This window comes from Xiphophorus maculatus, chromosome 12, assembly GCF_002775205.1.
Source record: "Xiphophorus maculatus strain JP 163 A chromosome 12, X_maculatus-5.0-male, whole genome shotgun sequence".
In the NCBI taxonomy this organism is placed as follows: Eukaryota; Metazoa; Chordata; class Actinopteri; order Cyprinodontiformes; family Poeciliidae; genus Xiphophorus; species Xiphophorus maculatus.
In genome coordinates, this window is record NC_036454.1 from 2855080 (window position 1) to 2870725 (window position 15646).

At 37.8% G+C, this 15646-nt stretch overlaps 2 protein-coding genes across 3 annotated transcripts; one reads left to right on the forward strand and one right to left on the reverse strand.

The window, feature by feature from the left end:
- Positions 1-1679: 1679 nt before the first annotated feature.
- LOC102218571 (natterin-3-like) lies at positions 1680-5322 on the reverse strand. Of its 2 annotated transcripts, XM_023343083.1 has the most exons (4): positions 5248-5322; positions 5021-5073; positions 3262-3343; positions 1680-3080 (listed from the first exon to the last, which is right to left on the reverse strand). In XM_023343083.1, exons 2-4 carry the CDS (start codon positions 5021-5023, stop codon positions 1936-1938), a joined length of 1230 nt encoding a protein of 409 aa, XP_023198851.1. In that variant the 5' UTR covers positions 5024-5073; positions 5248-5322; the 3' UTR covers positions 1680-1935. The 2 variants fall into 2 exon arrangements, with proteins under 2 accessions (XP_023198851.1, XP_023198850.1); XM_023343082.1 differs by lacking the exons at positions 5021-5073; positions 5248-5322 and having other exon boundaries at positions 3262-3429.
- A 4366-nt stretch (positions 5323-9688) lies between these two features.
- Positions 9689-14868, forward strand: ptrh1 (peptidyl-tRNA hydrolase 1 homolog). Its single transcript, XM_023343084.1, has 5 exons — positions 9689-10110; positions 11759-11978; positions 12317-12416; positions 13582-13627; positions 14358-14868. The coding sequence occupies exons 1-5, from the start codon at positions 9922-9924 to the stop codon at positions 14598-14600; spliced, it is 798 nt and encodes a 265-aa protein (XP_023198852.1). The 5' UTR covers positions 9689-9921; the 3' UTR covers positions 14601-14868.
- The last annotated feature ends 778 nt before the right edge of the window (positions 14869-15646 follow it).

The window sequence follows — 15646 nt, forward strand, 5'->3', positions numbered from 1 at the left end:
TGGTTCTGCCACAGTCCGTATTTATATGGATGTCATTGAACACTTTTACGAGGGCGGTCTCTGTGCTGTGGTAACCATGGAAACCAGACTGGAAGGAGTCAAAGAGGTTGGTTATCGTTAGGAAGCTAGTTAATTGTTTACACAGCTTTTTCAATTACTTTGCTGATGAATCAGAGGTCAGAGGTCAGAGGTCGGCCTGTAATTCTGCATTAGTGATTTGTCCAGATTGTTCTTTTTTATCAGTGGTTTGATTACTGCTGTTTTCAGAGCCTGGGGGAAAACGCCTGATGAGAGCGATGAGTTACTATCTGGATCAGATCAGCAGCAATAACAGGCAGGACTTTCTTAAAGAAATGTTCTAGAGTTATAGATCTACGACATCCAGACAGCAGGAACTGGAGCTTATTGACTTATAATTTCCTGTAGGGTTTTATAATTAAGTAGTTGAAATTGGGTCATTGACAGATCAGACAGAATGAGGCTGTGAGAGAATTATTTCATACTCAACATCATCAGCAGACAGACGTGAGTCCAGCTGCAAACGTTTTGTAAAGCAAACGGAATCCAAGAAAGCATAAAAAGATACATTTAATATATCATTTTTAACTTTCTTCATAAATATTAATGGACAAATTTTACCACTACAACTGAAACAAAGTTCATTTTTTCTCCGTTTTTACGCCTATTTATGAAAAGTCTGCATCAGCCTAAAAACCTGAGACCTCCTTCTGAAATGTTTTATTAGAGATTAGTTTTAATGCCAGGTCACGGTGGATATTTTAGGCTCATATAAACTCGTTAAAGGGTCTCTGGTTGTTTTGGAGTTTGATTTGATTCTAGTTTCATTATTTAGTTTTTTATTTAGATTAAATCAGTTTTGTTTCTGTTTTTCTTTGGTTCAGTTCTTAGTGATTCTAGTTTATTTCTCATGTCTAGTTATTCTAAGTTACTCTAATTTAATTATGTTTTAGTGTTGCTTTTATTGTTACATTCATTTCCTCGCCCCTGCACCTCTCTCTCTCCCCTCTAACCCTGAAAGGGTTAATCAGGGTTAATCAGTTAGCCAATCAGCTAACTCCTTCCAGAGTTCAGCCTCCCAGGACTTGTGCACCTTTTCTCCTCTCGCTCCTCGCCGGTTCCTCCCGTTCTCGCCCCGTTGATTCCCTGCCGCTCCTCTCCTTGGATTTATGGTTTTGTTCTTCTCTGGCTCCCTTCGTTCTCTGAGATTTTTATAATCATCTTTTTTATCCTCTTTCTTTCATTAAATCTTCAACTCTACTTGACATCTCAGCCTGCTGCGTTTGGATCCATCAGCAGACACTCCAGGCCTTTTCTAGATGCCTCAGGAATACATTCTGGGAAAACTGAGTCAACAGAATATACAGAGAAACATTTAAAACTATTTTTACTGTCTCCTGAGAAAACAAAGTTAACTTTAAGGTATAAATGTCCTTTGATAAATGTTCTCTGTTTGCTCTCTGATCTGTTTAAGCCTCTGAAAAATAAGCGTAATGAGCTGCTAACAAATGAAACCAATAGTTAAATGTGTTTTTAAAAATATTCTTTTTATTTCATAAGAAGTGAAAATGGACAAACCTTATTTTTAAACACTGATTTTATACATTTTGAAAAGGAGTTCATGTTATAATTGATGATCAATAATTAAAACACCAAATTCATTTTCATTGCTTATAAGCTTTATTAATGCCAAATAAATTGCATAGAATAGCTCACAGGGTACATTCATAAACTTTATAGCTTGTCTCTTTCTAGATCAACTTTAAATGAGATGATAGTTAATAAAAATGTTGTGGGTTTTTATCAGAATTGCATATAAAGTCACTCCTTTGACTAACCGCATGGTTACAGTTTCAAAGAGTATGAATAAAAAAGCATAAATGAAGCTGAAGCTCTGCTGGTAAAGTCATGCTAACTTTACTTCAGGAGGTTTTCACTCTCCAAATATCCTACATCATGTTGTTGTAGGATGAAGCGTTTGGAGTTGGACAAAGGTTTACATTTTTCAACTTCAGCCTCAATGTCTCCAACTTGGACTCCGTGATAATTTCCAGAGATGGTAACTGATCTGGTCTCTCCGTCTTCATAGGTTCGCTTGAGGACGGCGGTGAAGGGAACGTCCATCTTGTACTGATAACCAACCATCTTTACTGTGCAGCTGTGGTTTGGTGGTACGGTAAGCTGTAAAGACACAGAGTGGGAGATCTGCTCTGTCCAGGAATTTCCACGTGAGAAACTATGAGTCGTCTCTGCATTGATTTCAATTTCTCCATCCACAATGAAGGGAATTCCTGTTTTGATGGAAGTTTTTACACCGACTGTGAAGGAATTGCTGGAGTCCCACCGTCTCTCATCAGTGGTGGTCTTCGTCAGTGAAACCGTCTTCGTCACATTCATGCGAGAAAGGTTTTTAACAGTAGAGCTTCGCAAGGTTTTTGGAGGTTCTTTGAAAATTTGAGCAGTTTTGATGTGATATTTGACATCAGAGATGAGATCTTCTTCAGCCTTCATGTGGGTCAGAACCTCATAGTACCGGTACCAATGCTCACTTCCCTCCCAGGGGAGATAAAAACATTGATCCTGTTGATCAACCTTCCCCAGTCCGTACTTGTTCTTCCCTACATACATTTCCTCACTGGAGCAGGTTCTAATTGCATTCTGTGGAACAGAACCATAAGAACCTTCCTTCCACTCCAGGATCTGAAAATTATCTTCATTCACAAGGATTTGAAAGCTGGAGGAATGATGCTCTTCTTTTTTATTTGGGTAGTGGCAGTAAGAGCCTTTGCTGGGGTTATAAAACCCAGAATGACATCCGACTTTGCAGATGTAGTCGATTCGATCAGCGTAGCTGTTGTAAATAGAAATGGCTCCATTAGGAGGGGAACCCTGCCATTTTTCCCATCGCAGTTTTCCTGTATTACCAAACTCTGGGAGCGTCGAGTTAACTGGGCTTTTCTGTCTGAACGGAGCCGGAGGCAGAACACGTCGGACGGTTGAGTAGTACAACTTAGCTTTGATTTTAGCAACATCATCTGCAGGATCTGGATTTACAGAGGAGACTGTGAAGAAGAAGAGTATTTATTTTTTTACTTTATTTCTTGAGCTTTTGCCACATTTCGCTGTTTAATTCTAAGTTGAATGAAGTTCTTTGTTGTTTCTTTGCCAGAGGTGACATGCTAACTCCAACATCATCCCTCCAATAATCAAACATCAATTCTCATGAGGGCTCAACCATCTTACCCGTTTCATCCAGCGGTCGGTTCCTGTCTGGGTCCAGAGGACTGGCTGAGGACAGAACCAGCAGCAGCAGCAGCAACTGCAGCTGAAAGGAGCAGAAATCAAAGTTATTATCAGTTATAAACAGGATAAAATGTGACCCTGAAGAAAACAGCATCTTAACTCAATGAACCGTTTGGACAAGAATACACATAAATAAACAGGGCGGGGTTATTCTTGTACTTCCTTTAAAATTGATATACTGCATTAATATAAGGAACTTACAGGCGCTTCAAAGATTAGTTCCTCAAAAATGCATGAATTTCTCTCTTTCCATACACACACACACACCCACACCCCCCACACCCCCACCCCCGCCCCACACACACACACACACACACGTTTGCGCAGCTATCTTTGCGGGAACTTTGCATTGACTTCCATTCATTTCTACAGCCTAAACCTTACTCTTACCTTTATCCTAACCCCATCCATTACATACCTAACCCTAACCGTAACCAAAACTCAATTCACACCTTAGTCCTAAATCTGACCTCTGACCCAAAAACAGCGTTTCCCCTTGTGGGGACCAGGCTTCGGTCCCCACAAGGAGCAGTGGGTCCCCACAACGTAGTATGTCAGGAAAATGGTCCCCACAAGGTATTAGAAACAAACGCGCACACACACACACCCACACACACACACAGTGTATTTCAAGATATTAAATGCAATAATTTCATATGTTGTTATGGAGCAACAGTCAGTGGATTTTATCACTGGAGACAAAATTAAATTTATTCATCTGCTTGATGTGTGATGGCACGATGTGGATTCTGTGTTCAGCTGTTTGGATATTAATTAAAATAAATACAAATTAAATGTGATTATTATTACATTTTATTTTAATCTAAAAATATATGAGAAAATTATCACCAGATATTTTTGACGCCATCAGTCAAAATGACAGACAACAAAGATTTTGATTTATGTATTATTTATATGCTTTCAGACCTACACATGACCAGGTTTTGCTCATTGACATAAACAGCAGATGTACATAAATTCTCAGTTAGTGGTTAAAAACCCACAGAGTTTAACCGTTTGGATGTACAACGCTTAAATGATGTTGGTAGAAAAAGCTGGACTGTGACGGCGCAGCAGAGAAAAATGGTTGAGAAACTTTAGACATTTGACTCAAACGTGTTTAGATAGAAAGTTATCAAAATCATCCTTTTCTCAGCTAATCTGACAGGAAACATCACATTTTCATTGCATTCATGGATAAGAAATATAAATATTTTTAAAGCTGATGGCCATACAGCCCCGGTGTCAGTAATCTATTTATGGATTACATTTTTTCAGAAGACTATTCACTATCAAAAGAATTAGCTTAGGTGTTTGGCTTGATTACTCATTTATTATTAATAAAATTTGTTGGGATACCATCATTCACACATTCATCTTATGAAGAAATTAATTTAATGCTACCAGACGACAAATAATGCAAATCCATAACAAAAAAAGCAGCTCCATCATTTTTTTGTAAATTATATTTTGTGTCTATAAAGTCTAATTTTGTCATCTTTGGATTTTCTAATTTGAACAATTTGAATTTGAATTTTCAAATAATAAAAACATAATTCCAGATTTTTAATCAGTGAACCTAAAGCATACCTAGTTGTTTTTACATGTTTAAAACTTATTAAGCTATTATTTTTAATTTAATTTAATTATTATTTAAATTTTGTGGTTAAAAGGACCCCTGGTTGTTAGTTTATTTTACCATTTCTGTTCTCTGAGTTCTTCCTCACAGCGGTGGGACGACGGTGGTGGTAACTGTAAATAACAGACACAAATCAGTTTCAGGTTCCATTCTAAAATATTACCAAATTAATCAACCAGTTATTGACCAAACCTAGATGGGTATTTGTTTTATCTAATACCAGATCCAGTTTAAAATCAAAATTATGGACTAATGTGTTATTTGAGTTAAGAAGGTGAACATCTTACCTGATTTAGAGGACTGATCAGCTGACAAGTTCTCAGGTCCTCATTTTTTCAGTCAGTGAAATAAACCTGCAGGTTTGTTTTAGATGTAGAAATGGTTTCATCTCAGCCTGACGCTTCTTTAATATCTGATTATCTGAAGGAGGATTTTTTTAAAGAGCCTATCAGAGCTTAATTCAACTCACAGAACACCAAATAAAGACACGACTCTTGCAGACACTCAGGATTGGTTGTTAGGGATTACCAGTTCCCTCCGAGTCCTTATAGTAATTATTCTGCATTTTATCTGAATATTGAAGCAGATAATTGCATGAACTCATCACCTTTATCTCTATACAACATTAAATCAGAATAAACTTTACTATAACATTAAATCAGACCTGAAAGACAGTTTCAGGTCATTTAGAGAGTTTTCTAAATATTCCTCAGATTCATAAGTTTCCATTTCCTGTTGGATTCAGTAGAATTTCCTTTAAACTGTGTGAATTTGGTCAAACATGTTGGGTTTTATTCCATGTGTCTTACATTAGTTTGTTATTGCTTTGTAGGCTCACACACATCATTTTAACATTTTAAATATTCACTTTTTTGCCTTTAACGTAGACTTTATCTAATTTAGTGGTATGTTTTGAGTTATTATCCTCTTGGAAAAAAACATCTCTGCTGTTTTTCAACCTCCTGTCTTCAGAAGTTGCTCCAACATTTCCACATCAACGTCTCTCCTTCTGATGCTAATTTATTAGATGCACCAGGCGCCTCATGCAGCAAATCACCCCTCATTCTACCACATCCGTACCACTAAGTAGTGATGTTCTCTGAAGCTTCCCCATTTTTCTCTAAACGTGTTGGTGATCATGAAGCTCTTCTTCACTGGTCTGAGCAACAGATCATAGATTATCACAAACCGCTTCTGGGCAGCAAGCTGACTTCACACGTGAGGTGTGAAGTCAGTTCACATTCATTTTAATTACTAAAGTTTATCTGAAACCAATCATTTAAAAAAAATACTTTACCTTATTAAAACAGAATCAGAAAGCAGTGAATCATATTAAACATTTTTTATGTCCTTTATCTCAGACTTTGCATTTCTAAATTCTTGACTCCTAAGACAAAAATTAAAACGTAGAACCTGTGGATGCAATGTTTGTAACACTTGGCCTGTCACATGAAATAAATAAAATATTAATCTTTAAATAACTGAAAAACATAGCTTTACTTATGGCAATGCTTTTTTATAGATATGCTCTTTCAATTTTAGGCCTGATTGAGGAATTATTTTGAAAACTGATTAAAATACGTCAGTGACGGCGTTACACCGATCAGGAAAACATCTCAGGGAATTTGCAGAATGTTTGGTCCAATCAGGTTCTGTTCTTGGATTGAGTCCTGTTCCATAAATGGATATGTATAAACAAAAAATATTAATAAGGTTTAATAAACTCCAATTTAAATGGGATTTAAAATAAAGGTTGCTTTGTACTTGTTTGGCTGAAACATGTTGCTAGTCAACTCTACAATTAGGCAATATGAACCATTAGCTTGATGTGCTATACACTATGACTACTTTGGTAAGCAGGTCACATGTGGGGTACCTCAGGGCTGTATTCTTGAGCCATTTTTATTCAATATTTTTATGATCCCTTTAGCTCAGAATATCATACTGATAACAAAAAACCTTGATCATACTTAACTACAGTCCCTCATTTGGTTTGTCCAAAATATCCATAAGCAGATTGGTTACTTCTGCCTTTTCAGTTAATACAGAAAAGACATAAGTTCTTGTTTCAGCCTAAAATATGTCATGGATTCTGACCTGAATTTTATCAACCAAACAAAGTCTTTCAATAATTCAGCAGCTGTTTCCTTAAACACATTCCCAGAATAAAGAGTTTTCTATTTAATCAGGACAAAGAAAAACTGCTGCAGGTTTTTATTTTCACCAGGTTAACCAGCAGCTGCTGCTGTCTGAGTCCTGACCAACACCAGGAACATGGATTACATTACAGCAGCTCTTGAATCGCTGCAGTGGTTCCCTGTGTGTAACAGCTCTGTTCCTCCATAACTGACCTGTTCAAACCAGCTGAAAAATGAGATCATTTCAGTCTATTTCTGTTTAATCTGTTCAAACCTCTGAAAAAAGGATAGTTTATAAATTAACCCAACAGCTAACTGATGACTCTGTTTTAAAATCTAGTGCTTAGTGAAGAATGGGGTTTGTACTGACATGGAACAGATGCCTCATTTCGAAACTTTTGTCATTTTACACAACAATAAATTAAGAGAGAGGAGTTCATGTTGGTTTGGCACAAAAACTATTTTATTTTCAGTGATTTTAAGCTTTATTAATGCCAAAGAAATTGCATAGAATAGCTCACAGGGTACACTGATAAGACTGTATTTTTACAGGACTCAGTCATCTTTAAATAAGATGATTTTAACAAAAATACTTTTGTCTGAATTTCATAAAAAGCCACTCTTTTGAGTATTCACAATTATAGATTTTTGGATGATATCTTTAGAAATATAATCTTTTCCCTGCTCATAATAATTTCAATATTTATTAACTTGTATGTAGTGGTAATAAAATAGCAAATCATGGGTAAGTGAGTTTTAACATCACAGTTTGATATGTTTTTAATACATTTAAATAAAAATAACTAAAAAAGAATGATTTACTCTGTAGTGGCCAACGGATGGTAAGATTCCTTGTCAGTAATGTTTTTTATTTATTGTTACCATTTTAAAAAGTTGGTCCTATATAAGTGACTAAGTTTGATCCCATCATTTAATATAAGCATTAAACAATAATAAAACCTGGGAAATGGTTGAAATTGTTGTTGAGGAAGATTTTCAGATAACTTTCCCCAAATCTGATTTTAAATGTTTGGAGATGTTTTGAGGGTTCAAAAGACTCTTCCTTTACTTTCCATCCACAGCCACGCTGCCACTGTAAAACAATTCAGTTAACAAAAGGAAACCTGGAGGTGTAGGTATTATTCATCTTAATCTGATCAATCAAAAGGCTTGTACTGGAAATATCCTGTATGACTAAATACACCGTTACATCCCTACTAAGGTATTTCCACCTGAGAACTTATAAGTCGTCTCTGCACTGATTTCAATATTTCCACTCACAATGCTGGGAATTCCTGCACTGATGGTCGTTCTTACACCGAAGCCAATGGAGGAGCTGATGTCCCACCGTCTCTCATCTGTGGTTGTCTTAGTCAAAGAAACTATTTTCTTCACAGGATTGCAGCCTCTGTTGGTAGTGGTAGAGCGTTGGATGGTTGTGGGAAGCTCTTTTCTAAATGCTCGGCTGTAAACAGGATTCAGTCTGAATCAAAGCAGGACTGCAGGCCAGACGGGTTGAGGTCACACAGGTCGTTTTGCTGCTCTTGTTGCACGCCTCGTCTTTTCACACATGCAGATGCAAACACAGCCTTTACATAGAGCAGATGCAGATATGTTTTTTTTTTTTTTACCTCACTGTTGTTTTCCCGCCTTCATCGCAGACCGAGACCAGACTAAAGAGTTTAAATGAATCCAGGTTCTGGATGCAGAATTCATCTTCCTTTCCCCTGCTGCTGCATTTTGCCCCAACATGCCACCATAAGATGCCAGATCAACTTCTTCCTGCAAGCAGAAAACATTTGAGCTTTTCAGGAAGTTGAGTGATTGCAGTTTAGGGAACCGAATCCTTTCAGACGTCTTGTGGTTGAAACAAGTCATGAGAACTTTGTAAAGAAAAAAGTACAAAATAAATGAATTGAATACACAAAATAACTTTAGTTATTGTTTTTTTTTTTTTTACAATTCTGTATCTTTTTAGTCAGGTAATGAAAGATGAAAACTAAATCCTGCTTATAGAGCATTTAAAAAGCACAATGTTTCTGATTATCCCCCTAAATGCTAAATTATTGAATCAATGAGTTCAACAACAAAAATATTTATTGTTTTTAATCTGTTTTTCTGGTTATTCAACCATCAAGTTGGTGAAAAGTACTAAGTGTTTCAGGAACTTCTGATCATTCCTGGAACTCCTTTGGAAATGTAGATTCTGATATTAGCACCAGTGTCTGTGCTATTGCTACATGTTTAGCATTGAGATGCTATTTTAGGCTTGAATAGCTTCACTGAAAGCCTAAATCCTTTTAGCACAACTGGAACACAACCAGTTAAATTAAACATACTTTATTGATCCCAAAGGGAAATGAAATATTTTAAACAATTCCATAGGCCCCGACACATTTAGATATGTATTATTTTCACGTAATTATCACATATCAAATATTTATTTGATACTTTATTTCTTTATTCATTGGAATGTATGACCTTTGGCCTATATTCTCCACCTGCCCAATATAAGGAGGAAATGCACGTTGTCTGCCGCGACGCTAGACGGCGCTGAAGCTCCACACAGAAAAATAAATTCATTGCGTGGTCTTGTTTTCTTCTCCTTGACTAGTTTGAGTAAAAGGTCATGAATGATTGAGACAATGATTAAAGAGGGGTTTTGTTTTAAAAATTAAAGATTTAATTGGACATTTTGCAGGTTTTACAGTTTTCTTAGGATGTTGTGAACGTAGGTACATCTGTTCAGGATGTTGCGTTCCTGTTAAGTTACCTCATGAACTGACTGATTATTAAGACGAACCGCCTGAACATCCGAGCCGAATGAAAAACCGTTCGTTTTTAACTAAAGTCTGTCCGTTTTTATCGCACTTCTTTAAGAAGCTGCTGAACTTTGTCACGATGAGAAGACTTTTAACGAGAATCATAAACCGAGTTTTGCTGGGAGAGCAGTTTAAAGCAACGATGATAGGAGCTGAAGCGGAGATTCACACAGAGGGTCGGAGAAAGTTGGTGAGTTTAGTCCTTCATCCTCTATTCAGAGGGTATTCACTCTTAAACTGTTTAAATTAGCTGCTATTTAAATAAGTTATTGTTCCGATGACCGTAACCAGCCGATCTAACCAAATCTCATTCAAGAATCTACAAATTAAGTATTTTTGGAGGTTTTCTTCAAGTTATTTATAAGATCTCCTGAAATAAACACAAAACTCATAAACATTTATACGACGTTAACTGTTCGGCATAGGTTTCTGTCCTTTAATAACTATTTTTTGTACGGTATCCACGTTCTAATAGCTGTTTCCGATCACCTTAACAAGCAGCATGTGACGTGGATACTCGTATGAGACCAAAATATTAATGTATTAGATGCTATAAAACGAATGCTGAACATCCCCAGGAGCACACAGTCCCAGCATTCAACATGAAGGTGGCAGCATCATGCTGTGGGGATGTTTGCCTTTAGCAGGGATAGAGGAAGAGGTCAGAGTTGATGGAAGATGGGTGGAGCTAAATAAGGGCAACACTGGAGAAAAACCTGTTGGACTCTGAAGACTTGAGACTGAGTGGAGGTTCATCTTCCAGCAGGGCAACAAACCTAAACTTAGATCAAAACACAAATCTATATGTTAGAATGGCCCAGTCATTTGAGAATCAGTTGAAGACTTGAAAATTAATATTCACAGAAACTCTCCGTCTTTTTAAGCTCAACTACAATTAATATTTATAGTTTGGGATTTTTATAAGTGTAGAAAACCATCACACAACATGTTTTATTGCTAGTATTTTTTTAAATGTGTTAAAAGTAATTTCTCTATCTAGTGGAATAAAAAGTTTTCATTTTTTCTTACGGAAAATAGAAAATTTATTTTGGTTTTATAAATACCCATCCATCCATCATCTGCTTCTCAGCCCTTTCTGCTTCTGCAAATTGTACTTATTTTTGTGCAGTTTTGGTTATTTACTCCTCTAAAGTGTTTTTTTCTTACAGCAGTTATTCTTTATTAGTTTTGTATACTCCAGTTAATGACTGGAGTATACAATAATGAATGACTATTATTTCAATAATCATTCATCTTGATAAATCAGATAAATCAGTTCTGCCCTACTAGGAGTAATTGTTTTGAATCAAAAATGATTTTTGAATCATATTCTGCACCCGAATGTCCAAATTGAATTGAATCAGGAGATGATAAAAAATTCCAATTACTAGTAGTAGCACTGGTTAATTGAGAGGCCGGACCACTGTCTTGGATTATAATATTATAAAAAATGTGTACATAGGAAATACTTCTGGTCAGATAAACCAAAAATATTTATTTGATTCAAACCACAAGTAATAAAGACCAAACAAAACAATCATAGTTTTAGTTTTTAGGTGATTATTGCATAACTGATCAATAATCACCTAAAAACCTGATTGGATCAGAGTTCAGATCAGTTTCTCTATCTCTATGTATTTGCTTGGGGGGGGGGGGAGGGGTAATTTTTTTTTTACAATTTCTATGTTCACCTGATGAAGGAAAAGGTTTGTCCCCATAAACACCCCAAAAATCATAATCTCCTAAACCACAAATGCGTGTGTGTGTGTGTGTGTGTGTGTGTGTGTGTGTGTGTGTGTGTGTGTGTGTGTGTGTGTGTGTGTGTGTGTGTGTGTCAGGTGGTGGGGCTCGGGAACTCGGGGATGGAGGGTACCAGACACAGCGTTGGGATGGCGGTGCTGGGAGCGCTGGCTGCCAGGCTCGGTGTGGCCAATCGTTGGCACGGCGATCGTCATGTATCCGGTGAGGTCATCCTGACGGAGGTCCAGCAGGCCCGCGTGGTTCTGCTCCGTCCCCGGCTGCTGATGAACGTCAGCGGGGTGTCAGTGGCCAGAGCGGGTGAGGTCATCGGCGGCTCGGTGAATGGGCTCATTCAGGACCTGTTTGTTGTTCACGGTTCTGTTTGACTCAACAATCATGGTTTTATTATTTCATATTTAAACATCAGATGACTTTAGTTTCTCAGAGTTTTAATCCCACTCCAGATTATGATGAGATTAGCCTCTGAGAACCGGAACATCTGATTAGTTCTTCTAGAAGAATCGCATCAATTTTCATGTTTCTTTTACTAGAAGATTATTATTTTTTTGTTCTTCTTATTTCAGCAGTGGTTTTCTGAATCAAACCAGAAACACATAAGGTCACTTTGAAATAATTTTATTGACATTCTTTTCCAGCTGGAAAATATGGAGTCAAGCCTGAGGACATCCTGCTGGTCCACGATGAGCTGGACAAACCTTTGGGGAAAATTGCCATCAAACATGGAGGAAGCGCCAGGTGGGTTTATATGACCTGGAACATATTCCTTTATTTAATCAGGTAAACCCCGTTGAGATCTAGATCTCATTTTCAACAGTGGCTGTTGAAGGAAGCAGGAAGTGTTTGTTGGTGATGAGTTTTTAAACACATTTGTGGAGTTGACCAGCTGCTCAGAAATTGGACAAAAACTTAAAATCTGAAAGAGGTAATCAACATTTTACCTGTATTCTTCTGATGGCCAGCAGGGGGCAGTTGAGAGCCGCTTGTGAAGGACAGCATCTCAACATGTAGTCATGGAGAAAAGAGTGTTTGGTGTGAAAAGCTTGAGGTTCTGTTAGTGTCCTCATGTGTGGCTGACTGATGCAAATACGCAGCAAAGACACGAATGATGTAAACTCTGAAACATATAACACAAAGAACAGATGCAACAGAAACATGCTGCAAACAGAAAATAGAAGCAAAAACTCACTTTAGAGTGAATCTACCCCAGATTCCTCCAGACCACTAGGGGGAGTCTGGAGTAGAAGCTGTTAAATACGTAAATATGCTATTTTTCTGTAATGTGGTAAAAGTATAACACACATTTTATCTCTTCAACTGTTTTCTGGAGATCCCATCGTTTTGAGGGTCTCGTCCCATATGATTTGGTGGTCAACTCCCCCTAGTGGTCTGGAGGACTTCTGTTTGGTGGAGTGAATTTGCAGCATTTTGATACTTTTGTCTTTGCTACTTGCAGCATTTTCTAACAGCTGCATTATGATGCATTTTTTGTTTTGGTTTTGTTGATTGTGGATAAAAATCCTGCAGGATACAGAAGAAGTGAAACTTCTGTTTCCTGCGTCTGCAGCGTCTTATTGTGTTTGTGTTTCAGAGATTACATGCTCGTTTGCACTTGTCTCCCACTGGAGCAGTTGATTGTGGAGCCAATATTAGAGTCTGTGGTTCTGTACCAGAACAATGTGGGCCGCTCTCTCTGGGTCGGTCTCTGCCAGAACCAGAGGAGTTCCAGAACCACTGCTGATGATGCATCCAACATGGATGCATTATGTCCAAACTAACGAGAACATAGTGGAGCCACTGCTCTTTCACTTTGACCTCTGACCTCTGCTTTCAGTGGGCACCAGCAAGGAGACAGTTTGAGCTTTGAGAACCATGAAGTTTATCTCAGTTTTCTTCTTCCTAGGGGTCACAACGGAGTTCGATCGTGTGTCGACTGTCTCCAGACCGATGTAAGAAATTCCCAGTAGGACTTTATTTCCACTGAACGAACACACACTCACACACACGCACGCACCACACACACTCACACACATTAAACCTGCACATTCTTCAGAGAGTTGCTGTAGTGCTTCCTTTTGAACCATATGAAGGAAAAAAGCATATTATACACATTAATAGGTAAAAAAACGGAACAAAGACAACATAATACATTCACATATACACAAATATTTATAATAAATATACATGTATTCAGAACCAGCAGTGACCTCTCGGTCTGACATCCAGTTCATGTTATATAATAATTCTGTATTTATACAAAAACAAAAACACACTGCCTATTGGAACAGAGACCAGAAATGTTTGAGAAATTTAGTCTTTACTTGATTCAGGGTCTGAAAACGTCAACAGTTTGGGGGAAGAAATTCAAAATTTAAGGCCTTAAGTCTTAGAAATGTCCAGGTGCTAAAGGCAACGATCTCAGATGTATGTAGGATGAGTTTGTATGTAAACATGTAATAGTGTTGAGTTGGGGAGATTACTGCTGATTATTTAATACTGAAATAATTTATCATTTATTTATTAACAAGCCTGATTGTTCATTGATAACTAACCTGATAACAATAAAAGGTTTCTTTGTTAAACATTATTTTGAATGTTTCTGGTAATGTGTTGGTCTTACGTTTTTCTTACTGAAACCTGCTGAGCCAGCAGTGACCTCTCGGTGACCTTTCCCCCCAGGTGATGCCCAGACTCCGGGTCGGGATCGGCCGGCCGTCCGGGAAAACCTCAGTGGAGCGCCACGTTCTGAGTCGGTTCACGGCGGAGGAGCAGAAGGTTCTGGAAGCGGTTCTGGTCCAGAGCGTTGATCTGCTCATCTCCCAGCTGTCCCAGCAGGACGCGCAGTCTGCCTCCTCACCAGCAGGGGGCAGACGAGCAGCGCAGCACAGGAAGCAGAAGGAGGACTCTACAGTTGTTATCTGAACTTTCTGTGATGCAGCCAGTAAAGATGGCCGCCTGATTACAGGAGGAGAAAATCCATGAAGTCTGAACTTCAGAACAAAGAGGAGAAACATCTGTTGAACATCTGTTCCCTCTGATCAATTCATACAAACGTTGTCTCTTGCTTTTATAAAAAATGTAACTGCTGCAGATGTTTCCTCTTATTTGGTGACTTCTGCTGCAGAAAGTCTGTCTGTGGCCTTAGGTTGCTTTCTGCCTTCATGCTCAGTTAAAAAAAAAAAAAGATTTATTTATTTTTTTTGTGGTCGTGTTTTTGCCAACCACCATAAAAAGAAGAGAAGAAGAAGAAGTGCTCAGTGTTTGCGCGTATCCAGACGCAGAATGGTGACGTTTGTCGAGTATCGATGACGCTCAGGTCTGATGAACTGGCCGAAAAGATCCGGGTCACATTTGAAAAGATCCGATACGTATCAAGTTTAGGAAATGGTTTCGGAGCGGATCGCATTCTAAAAAATCTGAGGCTCAGGAAAAGATCAGGTTCAGGTCACATTAAGGCAAAAACTGGATTTGGGTCCATTCAGCCTTAGAGGCTGGAAAACAAAAACAAGGTGCTGTGAATTTATATATTTTTCTGTTTTCATCAAGATCCTCAGGGAAAATTAATGGGGAAAAAATCTAATCAATCAAAATATAAAGAAACTAATTTATATAATAAATATAATTTGGTAGCAGGAGGAAGAAACTCCGGCCCTCTGGCTCAGACCTACTTTACATCAGAAACATTCAGAGTTTAAACCAGTTAAAAGTTTAACATAGTTAAACTTTAAAAGGAGGTGTTATGCAAAAACAATTTTCATATGATGCTATAATATCACTGAATTGATTTGTTTGTAAATGAAGTTGCTATTTGTTGTGAATTGGGGTCATATAAACAAACTGAACTGAACATTGCAATGAAACCACCTGAGCATCTATAATCAAACAACAGAGTCTTCAGTCAGAAGTCACTGTTGGATTACAGACTGCTACAGGAGATGCTTCCTGCATTCGAATCTTCGAGGAAACGT